This window comes from Falco biarmicus, chromosome 1, assembly GCF_023638135.1.
Source record: "Falco biarmicus isolate bFalBia1 chromosome 1, bFalBia1.pri, whole genome shotgun sequence".
In the NCBI taxonomy this organism is placed as follows: Eukaryota; Metazoa; Chordata; class Aves; order Falconiformes; family Falconidae; genus Falco; species Falco biarmicus.
The window spans coordinates 63,043,492-63,065,704 of record NC_079288.1 but is presented as its reverse complement, the minus strand read 5'-3'; the positions used below and the strand labels follow the sequence as shown (position 1 = coordinate 63,065,704).

Sequence of the window (22,213 nt, the reverse complement as noted above, 5' to 3'; positions counted from 1 at the left end):
TTTTTCTTGGTTGGATGACATTTGCCTTAAGTTTTTCAGGGGATGATGGCAAGAGCGAGTCAGAATACGATTGCATCCAAGTTACCCACTTGCTGTTGCAACAGATGTGAGAGTTTTTCTGTATGTGAGTTTTTTCTATTTTGTTAGATCCTAAGCAGCAAAGAGATTGCCATATTGTCTAATAAATGGCTCCAGGATAACCTGGTCACAAGGATTTTGTGACTTCCTGAGGATTAGGGGCTAGGACATAAACAGCGGTGCTTTTGTGAATCAGCCTCATCACCCTCTTGCAGCAGTGAGTTCCCTGACTTAAATGGGACATGGAATTTCTTCAAGATGTTTTGACTTACTGCTTTTTTACACTGCTACATGACCCTTGATCTCATCTGGGGGAACATCAGTACCCAAGGTACCTGAATATCCTTCACGTTGTGACTGAGCTTCATCACTGTTGCTTTGGAAGCGGCACCTAAATGATGTGCTTCCATTGTATGCAGGATGTCTGGATACAGAGTATCTCTAGCTGATCGTGCTTTTGCGAGCCTGAATCATTGGTTTCCTTTGCACTACTGGTATGAGGAGACTGGATTTGTGCCGAGTTTTGTGGAAATGAGGAGTATTCTCGCTAGCATGCTGTGTGTTCCCACTTTTGAGACTGTAAAACTGCTTGTTAAATTTGTACCAACTGGTAACTAAAGGGGTGGTGGAGATGTAGTAGGCAACTCTGTGTTTGTGGCCCTAGACAAAGTGTTGTTTTTACACTGACTTTTGCAATATGAAAAGAAAGTATTTGCCTGCTAGTAAGGAAATTAGAGTGCTGGCTGGGGGAGAAGCAAGGGAGCACAGGAGTAGGAACAGGGGCAAGAAAAGGGAAGCAAATGACTGCTGGCTGTGTTCGAACTGTGCTTTCTGACCCAAACATTCTGCACATCTAAATTTCGTATGTCTTTGAATAGCTTAGCAGTATTAGGTTGAAATCCAAAAGATTGCTTTATTCAGCTGGGAGGGGGAAGTGTTTGAATCATGAGACTTTGAGCACAGCTTATTAACGCAGAGGGGATAAAATAAATTGGGGGAGCCATTAACAACAATGATGAAAATGTGTTATAGTGGTACCACAATTGGTACCTTGGCTGAGTGAGAAGTACTCAAAGCCAGTTGTATTAAGTGTTCATTTCTGAGGTGCAGACAAGGATTTACAGCTTCTTTTCTGTAAGTCCCATTTAGTCTCCGTAGCACTACATCTTTTACTGATGCACGTAAACAGTTACTATTAGTGGCTGGACCATTTCTCTAGAAGGGTATGTTTAAAGTATGATTGTTTCGGGGCAGAGGAGGAAGTGCTGTAGATCTTTAGCAACCTTTTGCAACGGCTGTGTTGCTTTTAGGGTACTGCTCTTGGTGTTCATTGACTACTTAAATGCAGCCTGACCCCTTCAGCTGGTGAAGGATGGCAGCCATGTTCTTACCATACTCTTTGGCCTGCTGGGGCACTTTGAGTGCCTCAAAGACATTGGGGAGACCTGATCTCACATAACAAGTCTTCGCAAACCATTTTACCTGCCTGTCTGGTTGGTTTAAAAGCTGTTTCAGCAATTTAATGGCCTCTTGATGTGCCTGATATGTCCTGAATTTGGGTCTGAAAGCAGCACTACAGACCTGTGTCTCCTTTCCTGCGTGGCTGATAGCCTCAGTATTGGTTTCCATAGAGGGGCAGCAGCGAGGACAACTTTTGTGCTGTGGGTGTGGGACCGGGCTGCTGGAGAACTTGTACGTTGTTGTCGTGGGGCCACTGGGCCCTGCCGGTGGGTCGCTGGGGCCTGGGGTGGGTTCTGCTTGGGGGCCATCAAAGTGAGGCCTTAGGGTCAGGGGTTGCGTGAGCCCCAGGGACCTTGGTGATGGGCCCTGAGGAGAAGGCCATGGGGCAGGCCCCACACCGCCTGGGTGGTGGGCCCCAGAGTGTGGGTCCGAGTGCCCTGAGGTGGTGCTGCCCCACCAGGGCCTCTACACTGTCCCCCATGAGACGGGGAAGCAGGGCCAGGGGTGGTGGCTGCAGTGACCATGCACAACTTCCCCTGAGATGCCACTCAGGGGCTGTATGTGACCTGTGCAGCCTTTTCCTACCCCTGCTGTTTCTGCCCACACCCCCACACCCCATCCCACCCCCCAGAAAAAATAAAATCTTTGGCTTGCTAAAGAAATCCCTTCGGAGGCCTGTGGCGCAATGTTGAAGAGGCCCTCCCCAGCACTCTTTGGGGATGCCCTCTGCAGTAGGAAAGCACTAGTAAGGAAGGTAGCCCTTCATGTTCCAGTCCTTGTCTAAAAAAAATAATTTTAAATAAGAGTCAAAATGATAAAAATTTTGTATGAAAAATTGTATATATGTACGATATATATGCATGTGACTTGCATGTATTTTTCAGAAGTACGCTTTGTCAGTACTTGCTGCTGCTGTGGTCTTTGAACTTGTAATCTTCCTAAACATCTCCTGACCCTTGTAGCTGTCTAGTTGGTATTTATTGTTTTACCAATGTGTTTATCCCCCAGCTCTTTTCTAATCCTGCCCTGGTTTTCACCCTGAGATCAGGGGCACAGTGGTGAGGGAATGCATTCCCAGAAGCCTTTAACATGGCTGGGAAGGAGGATGGGGACATGTGAGCCTCCAGTGGCTGACAGGCTCTTCTGTCTCTGGATGCCTGTTAAAATAAGCTCGTGCATTAATTTTACCTTGTTTTGTCCGCGCATAGTGATGTTCTTTGTCTGCACTCAGCAGGAGCAGTCTTTATTCAGGCAGTGTGTAACAAACCTGTCCAGGGAGTCTCACTGAGTTACCTGAGGTTGTCGTAACTAAGTGTTCAGCCTGATAAATCCACAGCAGAATATTAATAATAATAATTGAAAAAAAATACCCACAATTTTTTATTAATGTAAAGCCTTTTGACAAGTGTATAATGCAGAACATCCTACTAAGGGTTTTTGTAATTATTTAAGCGTGACTTCAGGGTTTTAGGAAGTATTATTTAGGAGTTTTGGTCTTCAGTTTTCTATTTTGCAAGGTGATTGAAATGTTTCAGAAGATGAAGAAAACGGTGTGGAGGTATAGCTCTACAGAATCAGTAGGTTCACACTGTTGCTTGTTTGGTTGGTGGCTTACCGATATTGGTCCTGAATAGTATTGATTTAGTTTTCTCACTGTTGCTGCAGCTATAGCTTTGCTTTACACCACAGAGATACAAGTTGTACGCTTTCAGTTTTCAGTGATTTTCATGCAGGCTGCATTTGGAATTTTCCTCACGGACAGAAGTATTTGCTTTGTGAAGATGAGCTTTTGCATTATTGTCTATCCCCACAATTGTTTCTGTCCTGCCTCTAACCATGCTGTGGTGTCCTTGGGTATTGCTCTTTGTTTGCTTAACATGGGAAAACCTTTCCAGGCACTGTTTGGTTAAGGCGACAGAGGAACATGTTTTAAGGGTTGAGGCTTGCTCCATTTCACAGAGAACTTTGCCAATTCAAAATGCAGTGATGAGATCTGGAGACACTGAAGGGCTACGAGGAAGGCTTAGTCCTAGTATAGTCTTGAAGTGTGGGCTGCAGGTATTCCCTGAAAGTATATATGTGACAGTGGCTTCATTAGATAATGTGAACCGGTCTGACTGACCCTGTCACTTAAACTGGATGAAATCCTGCTGTTGATTGGAAGATTAGCATTCAAAAATGAATCAAAGGTGCTGGCTGTTTTTACAGGGAAAGGTAATTAATGCTGCAGAGAGGGAGGCACAAGGAAGTCCTATGGATAAAAACTGCTATGCCAAATAACTAATTCAGGATTTACCTTTTTTTCTTTTCTGTTTTTTCTTTAACAGAAAACCTTAAGCTTTAATTCCAATTATTCCTGACATGAGCTTTTTAGGTCTGTGTTGTTTATGTGGACAATTCTGCCATGCATGGTAGGGAAGACTGCTTCTGCAGTACCAGTCATTTGTAGATGAGAATAGCAAGACCCAGATTAGGTCAGAGAAAGATCAGTGAAAGAGCGCTTCAGTCTCGCACCTTGCTACTTTGAAAGCTAAACATTAGTGATTGTGTTACAAGGCAGGCAGGAAACCAAGTAAGTTGAAGAAGCTGAAGTGCAAGAGGTTCTTGCAGAGAAAAGTGTTTGAACTGATTGTGTGGCACTTGAGGGTGGCTCTGCTGCAATGTCCTTTGCTGCTCTTCTCTTCCCTACTCTGTGCATTTTTGCTTGAGTAATGGTGAATTTGGTAGGGATGGACAAAAAAGTACGTGGTATTTTCCCTTACTGCTGGTACTAGTGAGTGTGCCACCAGGAAGCAGACCCACTGTTGGACTAGCTGTTCTGGTTTAATTGCAGCTAACCTCTAATTACTCAATAAGGAAAATATGATTCTGGGGAGATCAGTATTCTCAACTGTTCTGTCTATCAATTTTTAGTGATGTGCTGGTCTGTACTTCTCCCCTCAGTTTTGTTTTTACCTACAGTAATGAAACGCTTGGGACTCATGGCAGGTTCTGGGGGAAGAAGGCAGTGAGTTTAGGACTCAGCCCAGTGGGGTGGAGATTCTGGGTATTTTAAGAGGTGAAGGGTACACAAGTTGAAGTATATTTGGTAGCAGGAAAAAACGCTCTTGAAAATGTATGTGAATTTTGCATTGGAGGGGAGTGAGGGAGAAAGGACTTGTCCTTTTGCTGAGGGAAGTGTAAGAAAAATATGATGGGGAATCCGGGTCGTGGAGAGCATTCCAGCACCAGCGTTCATTAGTAGAACTGTGATTCCTTCTGGTTCTCCTCTCAGCACATAGTAGGCTGCCCAGTGGTCTACCATTATATGCAATAGTGATCTGAGTCATCACATTGCACGCATCTTCTCCACTGAGCAGAGAGAAAATTACTTTAAGTTATTGGCAATTTTGAGGAGGAAAGAAAATCCAGGGAGTACTATTTTCTGCAGAAAATTGACACTTTTTAAAATCAAAATCATGTATCAGCAAGAATGTTTCAACACAACTGAAATCTTTTCTGTTAAGAGCACCTTAGTTTCTTAAAATGAAATGCCATGAAGTGAAACATTACCAGAAAAAGTAATTTCTAGCTGTGTAATAGGAAAAACTTATTTCAAAAATATTGAAGTTGATCACCTGAATATTTTCAGAAAAACATAAAATTCTGAAAAGTTTCACTTGGGTCAGCAGCACAGGGGTAACAGCAAATTTGTGTCTTCTGTTTTCCTGGAGGAGAGTTTACATAATTCTAATTCTCAAGGAAGAGATGAAGGTAACTTTTCCAGGATATCCTTGATATGTGCTGGTTGGTTGAGAAGTTCCTACTGCACCCCAGTCCTGTGAGCAAAGGGCTTCTGGTGCCTCGGAGTGAAATTCAGCTCTGCTGCCGTGTAACCTGGGATGACTTCCTTGCCTTGGAGATGATCAATTCCTCCTCCTTCAGGTGATGTGGCTTGTAAAAGTACCTCATTTTCATGTGGTTGGAATGAACTGTGTTTGAAAACGGGAGGGTTTTTAATAGAAGGACAGTTGTAAAAGGGGATTAAATTCCTAGAAGTTTCCCAGCCTGATTGCCATGAAGAGGCATTTTTGTTGCTTGCTGTCAGTATGTGGACTGTGGCACTCAGACTCCTCAGGAGTGAAGCGAACCTCTGACATGAGTGTACTTTTTTGCCAAGCATTGCTGTCTCCCTCTAGCTGTGACTGAAGCTGTGAGAAAGTGCTTGTTTGGGGTCCTCCCCCCTGCCATTCTTCATGCTGGCGAACTGAGCCCCACATCAGTAGTTTTAATTCCTAATGTAGGAGGAAGAAATCGTGCATAAACTCCTTGATAAAGTTCTGGTAGCAAACTGTCCCATTTGGGCTCTCCCTGCTCTCTCACCCTAAAGCTATCTACAGCCTGAAATCTACTGGCATGTAATGCTCTGGCTTTATACACACAGATTGCTGAAGTGTTTCGATGCTAAACTGTTCCTGTTCCTGGTGATAGTACCTAATTTACGAATGGTATTTCTGTCTTCTTCCAAAATGAAACAGCTCTGGCTGGGATCTTGCGCTGTGAGCTTGTGTATAATATGCTGCTGAATTATAGCGGCTGCATTTGCAATGAACATACGCTTTGGGTAAAGGGAGAGTTAAACTGTGCGGTCAGAAGGGACAGTGATGCCAGGAAGCAACTTACCCCTTCTTGCCCTCAGAAGATGCACTCAGGTCTTTCTTCCCTCCCTATTTCTATGACAGTTTAGGCAAGGCCTGAATGGAAAAATGTTAGAGAAAATTAATTTTAGATATTGTTCTTTTTGTTGATAGTCAGTTTGGATGAACAGAAGGTCTTGACCTTTCTTTTCGCTGAAATACAGTTTTCTTTCAATTCAGATATTCCCATCTCTGGATTCTCATTGCTTTAGACGTGAAACTTACGTAAATGTAAGGTAAGCAGTGGATGAAAGGATCTTAATGTTAAGATTTTTAGCCATCAGTTGGCTCTGTTACATCTGATAGATTTCCCATCACAGGCGATCTGTGTTCTTGCTTGCTCTGATCCACACTGGTGCCAAGTGCTAAACAATGACACTATCTATCTTTCTGCACAATTTGCCAATTTTGGTTACTTTTGAAGCCCAGTGTTCCTGCTTTTTGCTTGTGAATCTCCCTTATAGGGAGAACAAAATAAACAAAAGAATGATTGCTTTAGTAAAATGTTTAGGGCTGACTTCTTTTTGTCATTTATCCACTTGTTTTATAAACTAGAGTATTTACTTCTCATACAGTAAAATAAGTCAAAGTAAAGATGTACTAAAAAGTAGTCGTTTGTTGTTTACCATGAATGGCTTTTCAGATAATCGAATGAAATACTTTATTGCAGTTCCACCTCCAGCTATGACCTTAAATAACAAAGGTTTTACTTGCTGCTTGCTAGGCTTGGGGTGATGTTTTTTCAAAGGCCCTCTCTTGGTTGTGCTGCTTACTACAGAAATCGGGGGGGGGGGGGTTGCCAGTGACCTCAGATTAGCTAGAACTAGAGCAGTGCATTTGGAACCCTTTCCTGTGGAGGATGAGAAATGTGGTCATCTCTTCACAAGGAAATGTTTAAGCAGATACCAAAATTCTCCTCCCTGTCCCCCAAATTAATCTTGCATATCAAGGATAGCTACATTTTGGTATTTATATACTCCCTTGCAAAATATCACAAGAGACAGGCCCATACATCAGACTAATTATCTTGTATTATAGTTGCCAGAGGTGCTTAATTTCTTCTCTGGAATTGCATATGATTTCTACAGTTAAATGTTTCTCCTCAACTACTAAGACATCTTGCTTTTTCTAGGCGGAAGCAATGCATTAAGAGTAAAATCTGAAGTGGACTTGCATACTTTATATACACCACCACAAATAAAGGTGTTACTGCAAATTTTACAGCTCTTAGGGTATATGGAAATGAGTGTTTACTGTTTCCTTAGAAATGATGGAAACTGAGTAGTTAAGTTCATTGCAGATTCTCGGTGGTGCAGCCATCCCATTGCAGTCTGACTGTATTTGATAGTATTTGATTTTGCCAGATGCCTGTGACTAACATGTTTACATTGCTTTCTTGATTAAGTTCAATGTGTACTTAAAAATGTAAAATGTTATAAAGGTCATTGTTGCAGTTTGGCAAACTACAAGTTGAGAGCATTGTTGTTGAATGCAGTCACTGCAGTCCTGCAATAATTCATCTAAAAGATTAATTCAAATCTCTTAATTTTAGGAGGAGTCAAGTAGGAGTAGGGTTACTTGGTGAAAAAGGCACTGAGAAATTTTCAGGGTTTGGTTTGGGCCCCCACTTTCTTCACATGATACTGCATCATTTTTCTGGGACTATAGTATAACTTGCAGTGGTAAGAACTGTCTTCATTTGTTCCGTGGATCTTATAGCGACCCACTATGTAATAAGCCATTAAGAAACATTTTTAATTTGAGTCTTACCAAGGCAGATGTGTTTTAGGCAAATTTGAAAACAGGTGTATTCGCTCTTTTGGCTGGTTGCTACTGATCTTCAGGCTATGAGACATGAAAATAGGCAAAGTGTCTCACATTCCTTACTCAGCTGCCCAAGAAAATTCTCTTAAACACATTTATCCTGATTGTCCTTGCAATTAATGTCTGCAAGAAAGCACTCGAGAAACTAATTAATTTTAGCCTGTCACCTACCCAAACATTTTATTGTTTAGAAACACTATAATAGTACCTTTAGAAAGTACATGTGCATACTGGATTAAATATTTCTTTTGCAAAACTCACTTTCCTTTTGCTGAAATTAGGGGATTAGGATTACGGGGCCAGTGCCTTTGGAGGACAACCAGTCACCATGTGGATCTTGGTGATGCCAGGTCATGATGCAGGAGTGGAGCTGGGAGCTGCTGGTGAAATTCCAGCTGAGTTTAAATGTTCTGTTTAATTAAGATCCCTTTTATACTTCCAGCCGGAAATATCTGGCTTTTGTTTCACTTTAAAAGGGAAGAGACATGTGTGTATGGGATCGTTATTTATGTAAATATTTTACCTATTCAGAGTTTCTAGTATAAAATGTTTCCTTTGTAATAGCAAGAGAAGCACTGGTGTTCAGCTCTAGTGCAGCGGCCCCTTCAGATTGCAAATCGCTGTTGTGTACAGCTGTATGATACTCCTCCTTAGGAAGGAGACCAAACAATGTGCACTCTGTCAGCTTGTGTTTGAGGGGGTACCGCTAGCTTGTGGTGACACCAAAGTATCTTCCTTCACACACAGCTGAGCCTTCGCATTTTCACTGGACAGGTTTAGCAGCGCTTTACACAAGATTGGCTGTAGTCTTGTCCTCCAATGTTATGAAGGCAATAAGAGAGATGCTGAGGATATTACCTCATTTCCATAAGGTTTGACAGGAGCTTTGCTGTCCAGTTTGCTAATCAAGCTTAAGTGCTGAAGCGGTACCTGGGGAAAAGACTGGGTTCACTGCTAACCTAAAAGATCTAGAAAGTACTCCTTTGGAGAGGGACAAACCTAAGGCAAGTGTATATTACTTGGGGGGAATAATTTTGTCAGAAATTGGACTTTGTTCAGTTGCGCTCGCTGGAGGAGCTGATTCTACAGAGATTAAGGAAATGCTGAGTATTTATCACTTGTTACTGAAGTCAGCTGGAAATGGTCCACTTACTGGCTGAAGCTTGGTTTCAGAGTTGAAGGGCAGACATGGAAATCACTAGCTGCTATCCATCTGCACCTCTGTTCTCTGCAGAAGAGTGTCTTCTTCCCATTCTTTGTTGATTAGATAATATGAAGGAGGAATGCGGAAGAAGGAAAGCTGTGTTTAGTGTGAGAATGCCCAGGACCTTTCATAACTAGGCTTTGGGTTAGATGGTGACCTCTGTTAGGAGAATATAAATAATAACAAAAGTACCTGGAAAAAATGAGTGCAATAATTAATTTTTTTTTTTCTTCACTCTACAAAGGTCAATGAGGCTGGACTCTTGATTAATGTGCAACACAAGTCATTAACATGGTAAAACGTGGAAAAACAGGCTCTTTGTTATTACTACACAGACATTTGCTGTAGGGAACTGTAAATATTTCTTGTTCTGTTATTTGGCCTATTGCTTTTTCTATTATTCCTGTGTTTGTAGCTCATTGGAAAATACCATACCTAGAAATGTAGATGCAACATTTATTGCACATGTGTATATCTTTTTTTTTTTTAATGATGCAGAATGCTGCTTCTGTGTTACTGTCTTGTTTTCTCAGTCAGTTGGTGGACTGGCTTTGCCTTGTTTGCCTGTTCTTCTTACACTACATCAAGTACCGTGTGTTTTTCTCCTAGCAGCCCATTGGGCTGCTTTATTGTCTCTAGGTCTAAGATGATTTTTTTTTTTCTTTGTAGGTATGAATGCGTAAGGTTAACTGCTTGCGTTGAAAAGGAGACAGTTTCTTACCTACTAATACTAATTTTTGAGAGTGTCAACAAAAAAACAAATTCTAGCTAAGAATTTTCCAACGCAGCAAGATCAGGAGTTTTTCATAGATTTTACTTCTATCCAGTTTTTCTTAATTTGCATCATTTGGTTGAATAATGTAACCCTCCTAATATTTTTGAAGCCACTTACACTTATCACACTTATCTTCAGCATAAACCTCATTGATTTTATTTCTCATTGAAAACATCAGTAGTAGCAAATATGATCCTATTGGCTCACAGTCTATTAGAAATAAAATTATATTAAATGTCTTGTGGGGTGTGAAGAGGTTAAGTCAAGGAGAGTCATCTGAGAAAGTCATCCCGGTGTAAAACATAAATCTGGTTTATATTTAAACTACATGTCACCCACCAGCCAAAAATAGCAATGGTCATTAAAACCTAATCTGCTGCTAAACATTAATAGACAGTTATTACATCATAACAGATCTGAAAGACAATTAAACTTAACTTTTTCCTAGATAACTCACTTGTAAAAATGTTATTTGCTTGGCTTTTGCCATTAATCTCATTTGCTAGTGATTTTTGTTTCATTTGAGAGGGTGCATGTATGCATAGAGTTGTGTGTATAGGTGATCTTGTTACTACTTTAATTCTTTCAAGAGCAGTATATTTTAAATGGGAAAAGCAATTAACCTTGCTTATACTGCCTGTTAATTTCCTAATCAGCACAAAAAGTGAAGGAAATTACACTTAGTGTGAAACAAGTAATACCTGTTACCATCCATTTGAGAAAGGAATAGTAAGCAAGAGCAGAATAAAAAGGCACTGGAGGCACATTTCACAGATTGCAGCAAAGCTGTGATCTATTTCCTGTTTTCACTGCAATTGCTCAGTCCAGTCATTCTCTTTCCCTTCTTTATTACTGCATATAGTTATACGTGTGAATAGTGACTGGGAGTAAGTCAAAGGCCGAGGAATTCCAGCATTGTCAAAAGTACTGCTTCCAACAACAAACACAGTTGTGATCCTGGTAATTTGGTTCATGCATTGCTGTCTTGTCATGTCCCTGCTGCTGCAGGTCCCGTGAAACAAGCCACTGTAGAGGCTGGGCTTTCTGTGGCAGCTTGGCAGTGCTCAGTTCCCTGTAGCTGTTGATGTCTTCAACTCTGCTGTTTAACCTTCTAACCAAAGAACTGTGGGGCCAACTGGGCTGTGAAAGTGTGCTAAGAGGTGGGCGTAAGGCAGTCCCTTTCCCCCTTTTCTGAACAGCAAGGCCTACATAAAAAGCGTTCACCATCATCTTTACATGTAGAATTCTTCTCTGGCATGTGCCATGGGGAGCAAAGAGCTCTGAAAGCCTGTGTACCATCCTCCTGTTCCTCACTGATGTATATATAGGGAGATGGAGCCCACCCATAAGGGCTTTGGGCTGCCTCCTGATGAGCTGCAGGTGAATGACAAATGGCCCCCACCTGTATTCCCCTACACCTCCAGGAAGAAAACCTGATCTTGCTCTGATGGCAAAGGGCACTAAACTCTTCTATATCTGCAGCTGCTGCAGTTTTGGGCAATGTAAGTTACTGGTCCTTTCCAGCCAGGAAGAGAAAAGGAAGACTATTGAGGTGGTATGGAGGTGGCAGAGCAGGAAGGGAGAGAGAGGGTGGATAAATGAATATTGAAAAATGTTTTAAAGGTTGCATCCAGAGGCATTTAAGAGTATCCCTCTGCTGGTCTAAGTATCACACTTCACTTAAAGATGTGCTATTTGAACTCCCCTGGAATTTTCTGTCATCTTTAGCTAATTTTCTCTTCAGAGGCTGTCACTTCCTCAGGTTAAAGCAAGACCCAATGCAGAATATGTGCTGTCACAATTACAGCCACTGTAAGACACTTGACTAGATGGGGTCTGTATGTATGGGAGAGGTGATGCCTTAAAATACAAGCTTGGCAAAGGGAAGTTAAAATTATGCTGACCCTGTTGATAAGCTTGTCTTCGTTTTCGATGCATGCACCACACATGTTTTATTTGTCACAGAAGAATTGCCAAAGGCTCTGTAGAATGCAAATAAGTATTATGAGAGTATGTCAAACCCAGGCTTTCAACATCATGAATCATTCACAGAAAAAATTGAGACTTGATTAAAAGTCATGTGAATTTCAAATCAAATAAATATGTTGAGTTATGTTTATTTACCACCAGTTTACTCAGCCTCTGAGCTGCATTAGGGTCACATTTTTCAGCTTTTTTATGTAATGAGAAATTTACTTGAAAAGAAAACTGAAATTTTCATTATTGGAAGGAGCTGCCACATACTGAGGGTTTTGCAATGAAATCTTAACTGTTTGCAATACTGTGAGGAATGCTTGTCTATGTACTATTTTCCTTGTATGAAAACAAAAACTTTTATGAAAGACATATTATGTAGGTATAATAAATTTTTGAGAAGAATCTGCAAACTATTCTGGAGGTGTTAAGAACATTGTTGTAATAATTGCTGTATATGATGATGAAATAGGATTGTTTCAGGTGGTCAGACGTTTATGGTGCTGTGCAGCTTGTGTGAAGAGCTGTATAGCTTTTCCCAAGACTTGTAGGTTTATTTTCCCCTGATGGAGTGATTGAGGAATCGATTTGCTTCTTGCCAGATGCTAACTGTTTCAGCAGGTGGTGCTTAACCAGTGAGAGTACCAAGTTTTTCCTAACCAGTTTTCGGAAAGCCCACTGATCTAGGGGTGGTAATACAGTACAAACATTTGCATATTTTACCACATCCTCAGATGATACCCTGCACCTTTTGAAACCCTGCATGTGTTATCATATATTTGCATACATGCAGGGACCTTATGAATGATGTATCTTCCTCTTTAAAATCTGTAATGGCCTATTACATTACAAAAGTTTTACAAAAAAATTAACAAAATTTTACAAAAAAACCCTCCCAAAATTACAAAAAAATGGCCTATTACATTACAAAATTATTACAAAATAAAAATGTAATGTAAATACCTATGGCCAAGGGTAACTAGCAGGTGCTTGAAGGCTGGAATATTCAGTAGCTATGTTACTCATGCGTACAATGCAGTACAAGCTTTCTAAGCTTCTGGACCACGTTTCCAAGACCCTTCCTTTTCTTTCTGTTCCTTCCCTCCATTCTCTCATGTGAAGTCTCAGCATGTGTGAGTAGCTTCACTTTTAGTTTGGTTATAATTTTCTGCTGAAATTGCATTGATCCTGGATCGTATGGGAAAACCAACAAGTAGCTGATAGCTTAAGTTCCCCTTTTGACCTTTGAGAAAGCACAAAAGGCCTCCATTTCACCTCTGCGGGGCGGGGGGAGCTACTGTATTCAGCTGGTCTGTATTTGGATGTACTCTTACCAAAGGTTTGATGAATCTGAAATGAATGAATTCAGTTAACACTTGAGAGGTATTTTGCAGCAAATCCCTTAGTACCTCTGAAGAGTTCTTTGTCACTTTGAATTATAGCTTAAACAGGTGGTTGTTGAGGCTCAGTTTGATCTGACAGTGGTTCCTTGCTGCCCCTGCTACTCTTCTCAAGGTGAGCATAGGTAGCACTGCAGGGATACCTGAGAATCTAGGGGGACCACAAACTTATTAGATGTTGCCATTGCTGCTTGCTTTTAAGGTTGGGTGTTTTTTTTTTTGTTTTTTTTTTTTTTTATTAAAAAAACAACTTCTCAGAGTGTTAAGATACAAAGGAGGAGTAAAGGGAAGAATGGTCTTAGGTTTTCAAACAGTATGCATGAAATAAATGTTAATATACAGGAATGTGTAATTAGGGACAGAGGTACAAGTGCTCATTTTAAACCTTGTTTGGAAATAGGTACTTGGAAGCACCTGTGTTTGTGTCTGTGGGGTGAGAGGGTTGAGGAGGTTCCTCCTAAGTTCATAGCCACAGCAGAGACATGAGAGAGAACAGGAGGGGCCTGCGGTGCAGAAAGAGGGTATAGATGTGAACAGGTTGAACCACAAGTTGTTGAGTCTACTTACCCAAAGTAGCATCGTCAAGTCTCTCTGTGCATCACGTTTAGCAAACTTAAAACCTGAAATGAAGAGCCAAAAGTCATGGCTGCCCCTTAACACTTTGAGAAACAAAAGCCTGTTTTCCTGAACTCTGTGAGAACTCTAACTTTATGAGCATTTGTGGTATGAGATGAACCTTCTCTTGGACTGAATGCAGACACAGATAAAAGTTTACGGACAGTTCAGTTTAGGTGTCTCAGAAACATGTTCTTGACTTAAAAATGCTTATGGAAAAATCTGCCCATAAATAACTGTGTCCCTGTAGTGATAACTTCAGTGAGTGTCTAGGAGTAAAAAGTACTTGTGGTTCCATTGAAATGCCAGGAGTACAACCTGCTCCTGCCCTGCTCCCCCTGTGTTATACTATCAGTAATGTCTGCCCTGATCTCTTGTATGGCAAGTTGTGTTCCTGACACCACAAAGTGACCATGAAGCCACATCCTGAGTGCCTGACAGGCAAAAAGATCTGAAATGGGGTAAAGGTGGAAGGCGAAAAAACTTTTCTTTTTTAATAATGTTTCAAAAAAAAAAAAAAAACCAAAAAAAAGTGTTATGCAGGTAACTCATGACCAAATGTATTGCAGCAATTCTTTTGTTTAGTTATTCATAATGGAAGTGGCAATATAGGTCATTATTTTACTTAAATTTTCTGACATTAAATTGCAGTTGATCTATTTCTGCAGAGATTGCATGTTATTTTTTTCCTTGCTGGGATTATTTCTCTTCCCTTTCTTCTTAGTAAAATTCTGAATATGTTGCTGGAATAAATTCTCTGAAGTAGCAGATGCTGAAAATGGGGAATTACATTCATGGTTCCAGCTTGGCCCATCAGTTACAAGAAGCTTAATTACTTCCAAACTTTTCCCCTTGTAAATGATGGATTTAATCAATATTTGTTTGAAACGTCACACATTTTCTACTTAGTAAGCAACTTCTGCCAATGGAGGAGATAATTACAGGAATCTTTTCTATTAAGAAATATAAAGTAATCCTTGTATCAATGATTTAAGGTAGTTTTAATATGCACGTTTTTAGGGGTGGGGAGAAAATTGATGCAAGTAAAACTGGATGAGAAATACTCTGTTTTTTCTGATGAGACCCCTTGTAAAACACTCTTGCCTCTCTTGTGGCTGTACCTCAACTGTCTCGAAAATGCTATATACCTGAGGAAGGCAGGCAGCTTTTGCTGTGTGAGAAGGGTAGTGTCCAGCTTTGTGCAGGTGCAAGGGCTTATGTTTGGAGGAAGGCAGTAATTAAGTGCGTTTATGACAGGTTTGGTTTGCGCTGCTCTAAATTCTACTTTGAATTTAGCCTATCTGTTCACTCACCAGATGAATTGGTTTCCTTTTCTTTTTCATCCTTCCTGTAGACCATCAACAGATGAACTCAGAAAATGATCTGTGTGCTGCTTGACATCAACTGCTGAATAACAGATTTGAGTAGATGCTGAGTTTGTCAGTGTATCTATAATGCTCTTTTATGAACAATGACTTGAATACTTCACCGCTCGTTTCTCTACCACGAGGTCTTAGTTTCCTTTGGCTTTCTCCTATTCTGTCAGTACCGCTTTGAGTTGGATTTTTGGGAACTGCTGGCATGCAGATCAGGTTTGGGTGATGCTTGGCAGCAGATCAGATCGTGAGGATGTTGGGGGCAGCCCTATGGGTAGAAAGGTCAGTGAGCAGAACTTTCTTTTAAGTCAATGCAGGCTGCATCATCTTTGTGGTTCAAGTCCAAATCCCGTAGGTCAAGCGTAGTCCTTAAAGTTTTCACTGTGATGGTATATCCCCTTCTTGCATCAATAAATGTATCACTCTGCAGTGAACAGTTCAGATATGTGTTCTAGTTTCTCTCTTTGGCTGTACTTTACCTGGATGTAATCCAAAGTGAATTTTGTTTCATGGGCCTCTTTCTGCATCTGACAATGCTGCTTGAGAGGGTTTGTGTGACCATTAAGAAAAAGGGTTGCTCCACTTGTTTCCCATCTAGCTGTTCCCCTGCAGATACCCAGTTCACAAATACACTGTGATTATTTGATTACATGAAATTCAAAACCGCCCAGATTTTTGTAGCACTACAATGTGTTTTGTTAATATAGTGGTCCTCTGTGTGGTTAAACAACTTTGGCATTTCTCCAGACACATTGTGGAATTGTTAGGATTCATGCATGAGTTTAAGCCTAAGGGGTTGAAGTCTTTGTAGGAGCAGGCTTAAGGGGAAGGTGGTGCCAGCCAGGATGTGCAAACACAACCTCACAGGCTGTGTCTCTGGCTTGTTCTACTCTGGCAGTAAGGAAAATAGAGCTGGGAATATTGGGCCAGATTTACAACCAGAGTAAATGGTGCATAATGCTGAGCTGGTCATATTGTCTCTGTTTTGCACAGGAGCTTCGCGACCGGATAATGCTCTTTCCAGTAGGATAAAATGTTTATTTGTGGTTCTGGTGGTTGCAAGGCATTAGTTCCCAAAATTAGGTTTTGGATGCTGCAGAGAGCAGGTGAATCCTGTTGCTCATTCAGCTCCAGCCCATGAGGTCATAGGATTTAAGGAATGTTTTTTCTATCGTGCAAGACAGATAAAGATAATTTTAAATGCTGCAGTGTAAATATTTTGTTGACAATTATTCCTTCTCAGGGATAGATAGCATAATTAATTTGTGACTACTTGGGTTTACAGCCAAAAACCTCTTACTGCACCATAACATTATCTCTTTCTAACAGATTTAGATTATTCAGAACTTGATTCAGTTAAAAAAAAAAAAAAATAATTCAAAAACAAACCTCCACTCCTTCAGTGCCTGGCAGAGCTTTTCCTTCAGGGAAGCGTACCTGACCTTGGATAGCTTCCCCCATCTGTATGCTTTTTCAGATTTTGTAGCACAAAAAGCTTCTCACTTTTAAAACTATACAGAGGATGCTGTAGAAGAAGCATGTATAAATAATGGCCAGTGGTATAGTTTGATGTGTACTGGTGGCCTCCTAAAATATAAATGGAAAACTTAATCACAGTTTAGATTGTATGATTTAAAAGTCACACAATTATATGTACATAATATTCATTAATCTTGTCCCCCTTTGGAAAACAGGCTTTAAATATTATCAGTGACTGTTCTGATTAGTCCCAGCACAAGCAAAGTTTTAATTTCTAGGATGTCTATAAAGAAGCCACTTGATTGTATATTGACTTTGGGCTTTTTAGTCACTCCAAGTAACAGAGCTGACAAAAAGCTTTGGAAATTGAATGCTACATTTCAGTGAACAAATTGCAGGGATAGCCTGTGAAGCAGAGTAGGGGGCAAGAATAAAATCTTGGCAGTGCAAGCAGATACATTTATTAAAAAAAAGCTGCATCTTCCTTAGAGACTTTGGTTCTGAACAATGTGGGGATTGATTTAGTTGATCAGCAGAGATAGGAGGCAAAACAAAGGCTGCTCTGTCATGCTGGAGTTTCAGAAATATACCCACATCACAATGGCATGCAGTGCAGTTTTTCATATAGTGTTTTGGCTCAAAGTGGATTTTGTGTAAGAACAAAAGTTGGCAAAAACAGCTTCTTTACTGAGAGAAGAATAACTTCTGTTGATCAGAGATTTTTTGAGAGATTTTTTTAATTAGACTAGTGCTGTGAAGGCTGCGGAGTCTAGGGAGTTCAAAACAGATATGCAAAGTACTTTTCAATTCCTCATATTTTATCATCACTTCAAAGTCAGCAGGGAGCTAAGCCTCAAACTGATGTTTATCCTGCCAAGTTTGAGTCACTGGCCATCTAGCCCCTTCTTGAGAGATGAAAATGATGGGAAGCTGGAACACTTTCTCCAATTAAATGACTGAATGTTTTATTAAAGCATGGATTTAGATTTCCCTGTGCTTTCCTGTAAGCATGTGGGGTGGACGAGACCGTTATTTTTAATCCCACAATGAGTAACTGTGGAGCTTGACTAGGAGTGAGTGACTTGAGTCACTGGTAGTGATCATAGAAAGTACTCTGTAGAGTAAGGGTGACTTTTAGGCTCTACCTGAGTTCAAATCCTGGTCTAGATTCAGTGATTAAAAGTCATACAGGACATTTCAAACAAGTACAAGTGACTTTTAGGTATATTTTCAGCAGACATACTCCCAAACCATATTATTGACCTCATTGCCTGGTATCTTGGTGTCAGCCCCAACAGTGAAGGGATGAAAGAAGTGGCAAAAGGAGTGGAGGGTCTTAGCAGAAGAGTGCACTGCCTGGCTACCTGGAGAAGAACTGGTCTCAGTTTCTGCCCAAGCTGTTCAGGACATGTAACAGATGTTTGCATAGATAATTTTTGGCCAGCATGTCCACCTGCACAAAATGTTAAAGAGAAAGTGGGATTATTGTCTGGCTGTTTTATCCCCTACACTGGGACCAGCTGAGCTGGTGTGGATGAGTTTATATATATTGAAAAAGGCTTCTGTTTGAAGGGTAGGGGGAGGCAGGCCAGGGAGTGCAGCTCTGTGACAGTTTAGAGTTGAATTTTCTTCTAAAGTGCTGGCTTCCTAAGCGTGCTCACAGGTACGGCCTAGACCAAACAGTGAGGTGACTTCTCTTGTTGGCATTTTGTTTATTTGCCAGCACGCAGGCAAGCGTGTTTTTCAGGAGCTTGCATTTACTCTCTGGCCCACGTGTATTTGAGGGTTTTGGGTGGAAAAGAAGTGGCTGGGTTGTAAATTTATTTCTGTTTAGGAGATCAGTGTGGATCCTAGGAACCAGTTAAACCTATTTAAGGTCTGGAATTTTTGTTGGCTTGTGATTTACAGATACCCAAATATTTTCAAGAGAGTTGCAGCCTGTTTTAAAAGTCCAGTGTACATAGGATACAGTGCAATACATATGGACTTGTTTTTTCTAGTCACCTTTCAAGCCTGTGGACTCTCTGGACCTCTGTGGGCATCATTATTCAAAACTGCTGTCTTAAGCCCTGTTTTGGGAGAGGAAGCAGAGCATTAGTGATGCACAAATTTAATTCCTATTGTGTGTAAGAATGTGCATACATCTGAAGGGCTGGGGGGAAGACTCATTTGCCTTTACAGCTGTTGGCAGCAAAGAAACACAGCAAGACTTGATTGAAAACACCTATCTTACTGTTTTACTAACGGCTTTTTTTTTGTTTTTTTTCTTTCTTTTTTTACTTTCTCATTTGTAGGTCTCAGACTCTGGATACTGGCTGTGGGATTTTTTTTTATTATTATTTTTTATTGGGTTTTTTTTCCCCTTTTTGGATGTGAATTGAAGGCCAACAGTTGAAGTGTTGGAAGCAAGAGAAGGAGGACGCTCACCTTGATTTGTTTGAACCCTCGTTTGCTGGGATACTTTCAAGCCCTCCTTCACAGTCATGTGGTCATCACAGCTGCTGTTCTTCACAATGCTCTTAACACCGTTAGCACATGGTGAGTGAGAGATGGTGTAAATTTGCCTGTGGGAAGGGAAGAGATTAGCAAGGATTTTGCCTATGTCTTCTACCTAATGGTGTGGTGGTTTTTTTCCAGGATGTTGATTTCTCTCCCTGCTTTCACCCCAGGTCTTTGAATTCCCAGGCTACATTATGAATAAAGTCCTGAAACAAAGAACTCTGGTCACATAAAGATTTGTGTTGTCAAGTTTAACTGCTATGTTAAGGCAGACTTTCTTCTTCATGTCCAAACCTATTCTGTTGGCTGTGTGTCACTACGATTGTTGCTCCTAGCCTCTGCATGGAAATGCCTTTCTCTTCTGTGAATATTGCTCAGTTAGGGGCTGCATGCTCCCCTTTATCCACAGCTCCAGGGTGGGCTCTTGCTTTCCATCATGTTAGACTGTGATTTCAAGCATTGTAGTTGATGTTTCCATGCTCTCTTGAAAGATGGAGGCTCAGTGATCTTGAGCTGAGAAGAGCCAAAGCCAGTAAAGTTGCCTTAGCCTGGCACGCTGTGTAACCCACCCAGCCATGTGGAGTTACTAGGTGTAACGCTGTGCTGCACAGCTAAGCTGCACCTGAGAACCGGGCTAATAGCATCAGGCACAGCTGCTGTGCTGTGGATATGTATGAGCCTGTGGTGGGTTGACCCTGGCTGGATGCCAGGTGCCCACTAAAGCTACTCTATCACTCCTTTCCCTCAGCTGGACACGGGAGAGAAAATATTGAAAGGGCTTATGGGTCAAGATAAGGACAGGGAGAGATCACTTGGCCGGTACCCTCATGGGCAAAACAGATTCAATGTGGGGAGAAAATAATTTTTTACCAGTCAAATCAGAGTAGAAGAATGAGGAATATAACCATATCTTAACCTGATACACCCACACACATCCCCACACCCCCCTGGCTTCTGCTCAGGCTTAGTTTTACTCCTGATCTTTTCTACCTCCTCCCCTCAACAGCACAGGGGGATCGGGAACGGGGTTTGTGGTGAGTTCATCAGATCTTGTCTCTGTTGCTCCTTCCTCCTTAGGGGGAAGACTCCTCACACTCTTCCCCTGCTCCAGTGTGGGGTCCCTTCCACAGGAGACAGTCCTCCACAAACTGCACCAGCGTGGGTCCCCCATGGGGTCATGAGTCCTGCTAGCAAACCTGCTCCATCCTGGGCTCCTCTTTCATGGGTCCACGGGTCCTGCCAGGAGCCAACTCTAGTGCAGGCTTTCCATGGGGTCACAGCCTCCTTCAGGCATCCACCTGCTCTGGGGTGGGGTTCTCCATGGGCTGCAGGTGGAGATCTGCTCCACTGTTAACCTCTATGGGTTGCAGGAGAACAACCTGCTTCACCATGGTCTTTACCATGGGCTCCAGGGGAATCTTTGCTCTGATGCCTGGAGCATCTCCTCCCACTCTTTCACAAACCTTGGTGTCTCCGGAGTTGTTTTTCTTGCATATTTTCACTCCTTTTTCAGGCTGCAGTTGTTCTTGTGCAGTTTGGGTTTTTTGTGTGTCCCCCGCACCCCCTTAAATATGTTGTCCAAGAGGTGCTGCTGCTATCGTTGATGGGCTCTGCGTTGGCCAGCAGTGAGTCCATCTTGGAGCTGGCTAGCATTGGCTCCATTGGACGTAGGAGAAGTTTCTAGCAGCTTGTTACATAACCCACCCTTGCAGCTTCCCTGCTAATAAAACTTTGTCATATAAACTGAACCCTACCCAAATGTAGGCCCCAGAAGTAGGTTGCCAGATTTTGTAAGGGCTGAAGGGTTCAGGAGCTCCTATTTGCAGTGATGGTTGCTAAATGCTCAGAGCAGGGTTTTGGAAAATCTGACTTGCCTGATTTTCTTGATGCCTAAATGGAAGGTGAGCTCCACCAAGGATGTAATTTTAATTACAGGTTAGTGGGAACGTGTTTGTAAATAACATGACTCCCTGTATGTAGGCAGTGGGCCCGGGCTTTGAAAATATTCATCAGACTTTTTGTGCTTTACATGCACTGTGTATGTGCTGAGACACTAGAGCAGAATTTACAGTGGAGGAGGTTAAAAAATGAAATGGGTGTAATTGGCTGAATATATCTGTAAAGAGCAATCTGTTTGCTCTTGTCACTTATAATACCTTTGGGTACAAAGGTTATCCATACTATTGTTCTTCAAGCAAAACTCCTCACTGGCTTGAAAATGAGAGTGAACATTTGAACTGAGCCAACCAGTTGTGGCAAAATGAAAGAGCTAATAGGAAAGGTGCTCTCCATTCTTCTCCAGGAAAGTTAAATGGTAATTTTTTTTTTTTTTTTAATCTTTATAATTAAACAGTATTAACAGTTAAAGCCATTAACGATTTAAATATGCCTCTGGCAGTTCTGTTGTAAATTTTTAATGCTATTGTAGCTGGAAAATCCTGCCTGATAGTTGCAGTAAATGAAAATGTCACAAGTATCCTAGGAGTCATGTTATGCTAAAGGTGAGCAAACACCAGAGATGCAGAAAGTAGGTGCCTGGAAGTTTTTCTACCCTTGATGTTATTCCTCAAAGTAAATGTACAGGGTGGTTGCTGTGGTTTTTGTAGCAGTCAGTTGTGGTAAATCTGACTACCACACATCTAACCAACACACGTCTTACCTGATCCCAGTAAATTGCTAGTGAAAGTACAGGAGAGGCTCACAGCCATCTTCTGAATGGCATGGAGACTCAAGACCTTTGGTGTGAGCCAGAGGACTTGGTTTTGATCTCTGAGACTGGCCAGGATGCAACTACTATCTCAGTTTTGGCTTGTTGCCTTTCTTGGGGGAAGCAGGTACTGAGTGTGTGTGTA

General features: G+C 41.4%; 1 protein-coding gene and 1 long non-coding RNA gene across 15 annotated transcripts in view; one reads left to right on the top strand and one right to left on the bottom strand.

Moving 5' to 3' along the window:
* Positions 1 to 2,202: 2,202 nt before the first annotated feature.
* The window catches only part of LOC130152922 (uncharacterized), a 30,752-nt gene continuing 10,741 nt past the window's right edge, over positions 2,203 to 22,213 (bottom strand). The window contains exons 3-9 of one of the 8 annotated variants that reach the window (XR_008823154.1): positions 19,290 to 19,426; positions 18,867 to 18,931; positions 16,773 to 16,970; positions 15,321 to 15,651; positions 13,960 to 14,012; positions 6,202 to 12,000; positions 2,203 to 5,813 (exon numbers count right to left, since the gene is read on the bottom strand). This is a non-coding gene — a long non-coding RNA (uncharacterized LOC130152922). Of the gene's footprint in view, positions 12,001 to 13,959; positions 14,013 to 15,320; positions 15,652 to 16,772; positions 16,971 to 18,866; positions 18,932 to 19,289; positions 19,427 to 22,213 lie in introns of all 8 variants that reach the window. The other 7 variants (XR_008823158.1, XR_008823153.1, XR_008823148.1 and 4 more) reach the window with 7 other exon arrangements.
* Positions 19,287 to 22,213, top strand: part of ADGRL3 (adhesion G protein-coupled receptor L3) — a 342,564-nt gene continuing 339,637 nt past the window's right edge. For all 7 annotated transcript variants that reach the window (XM_056347177.1, XM_056347131.1, XM_056347148.1 and 4 more), the window contains exon 1: positions 19,287 to 19,400. In XM_056347177.1, the coding sequence (XP_056203152.1) occupies positions 19,346 to 19,400 (55 nt within the window). In that variant the 5' untranslated portion in view covers positions 19,287 to 19,345. The remainder of the gene's footprint in view (positions 19,401 to 22,213) is intronic.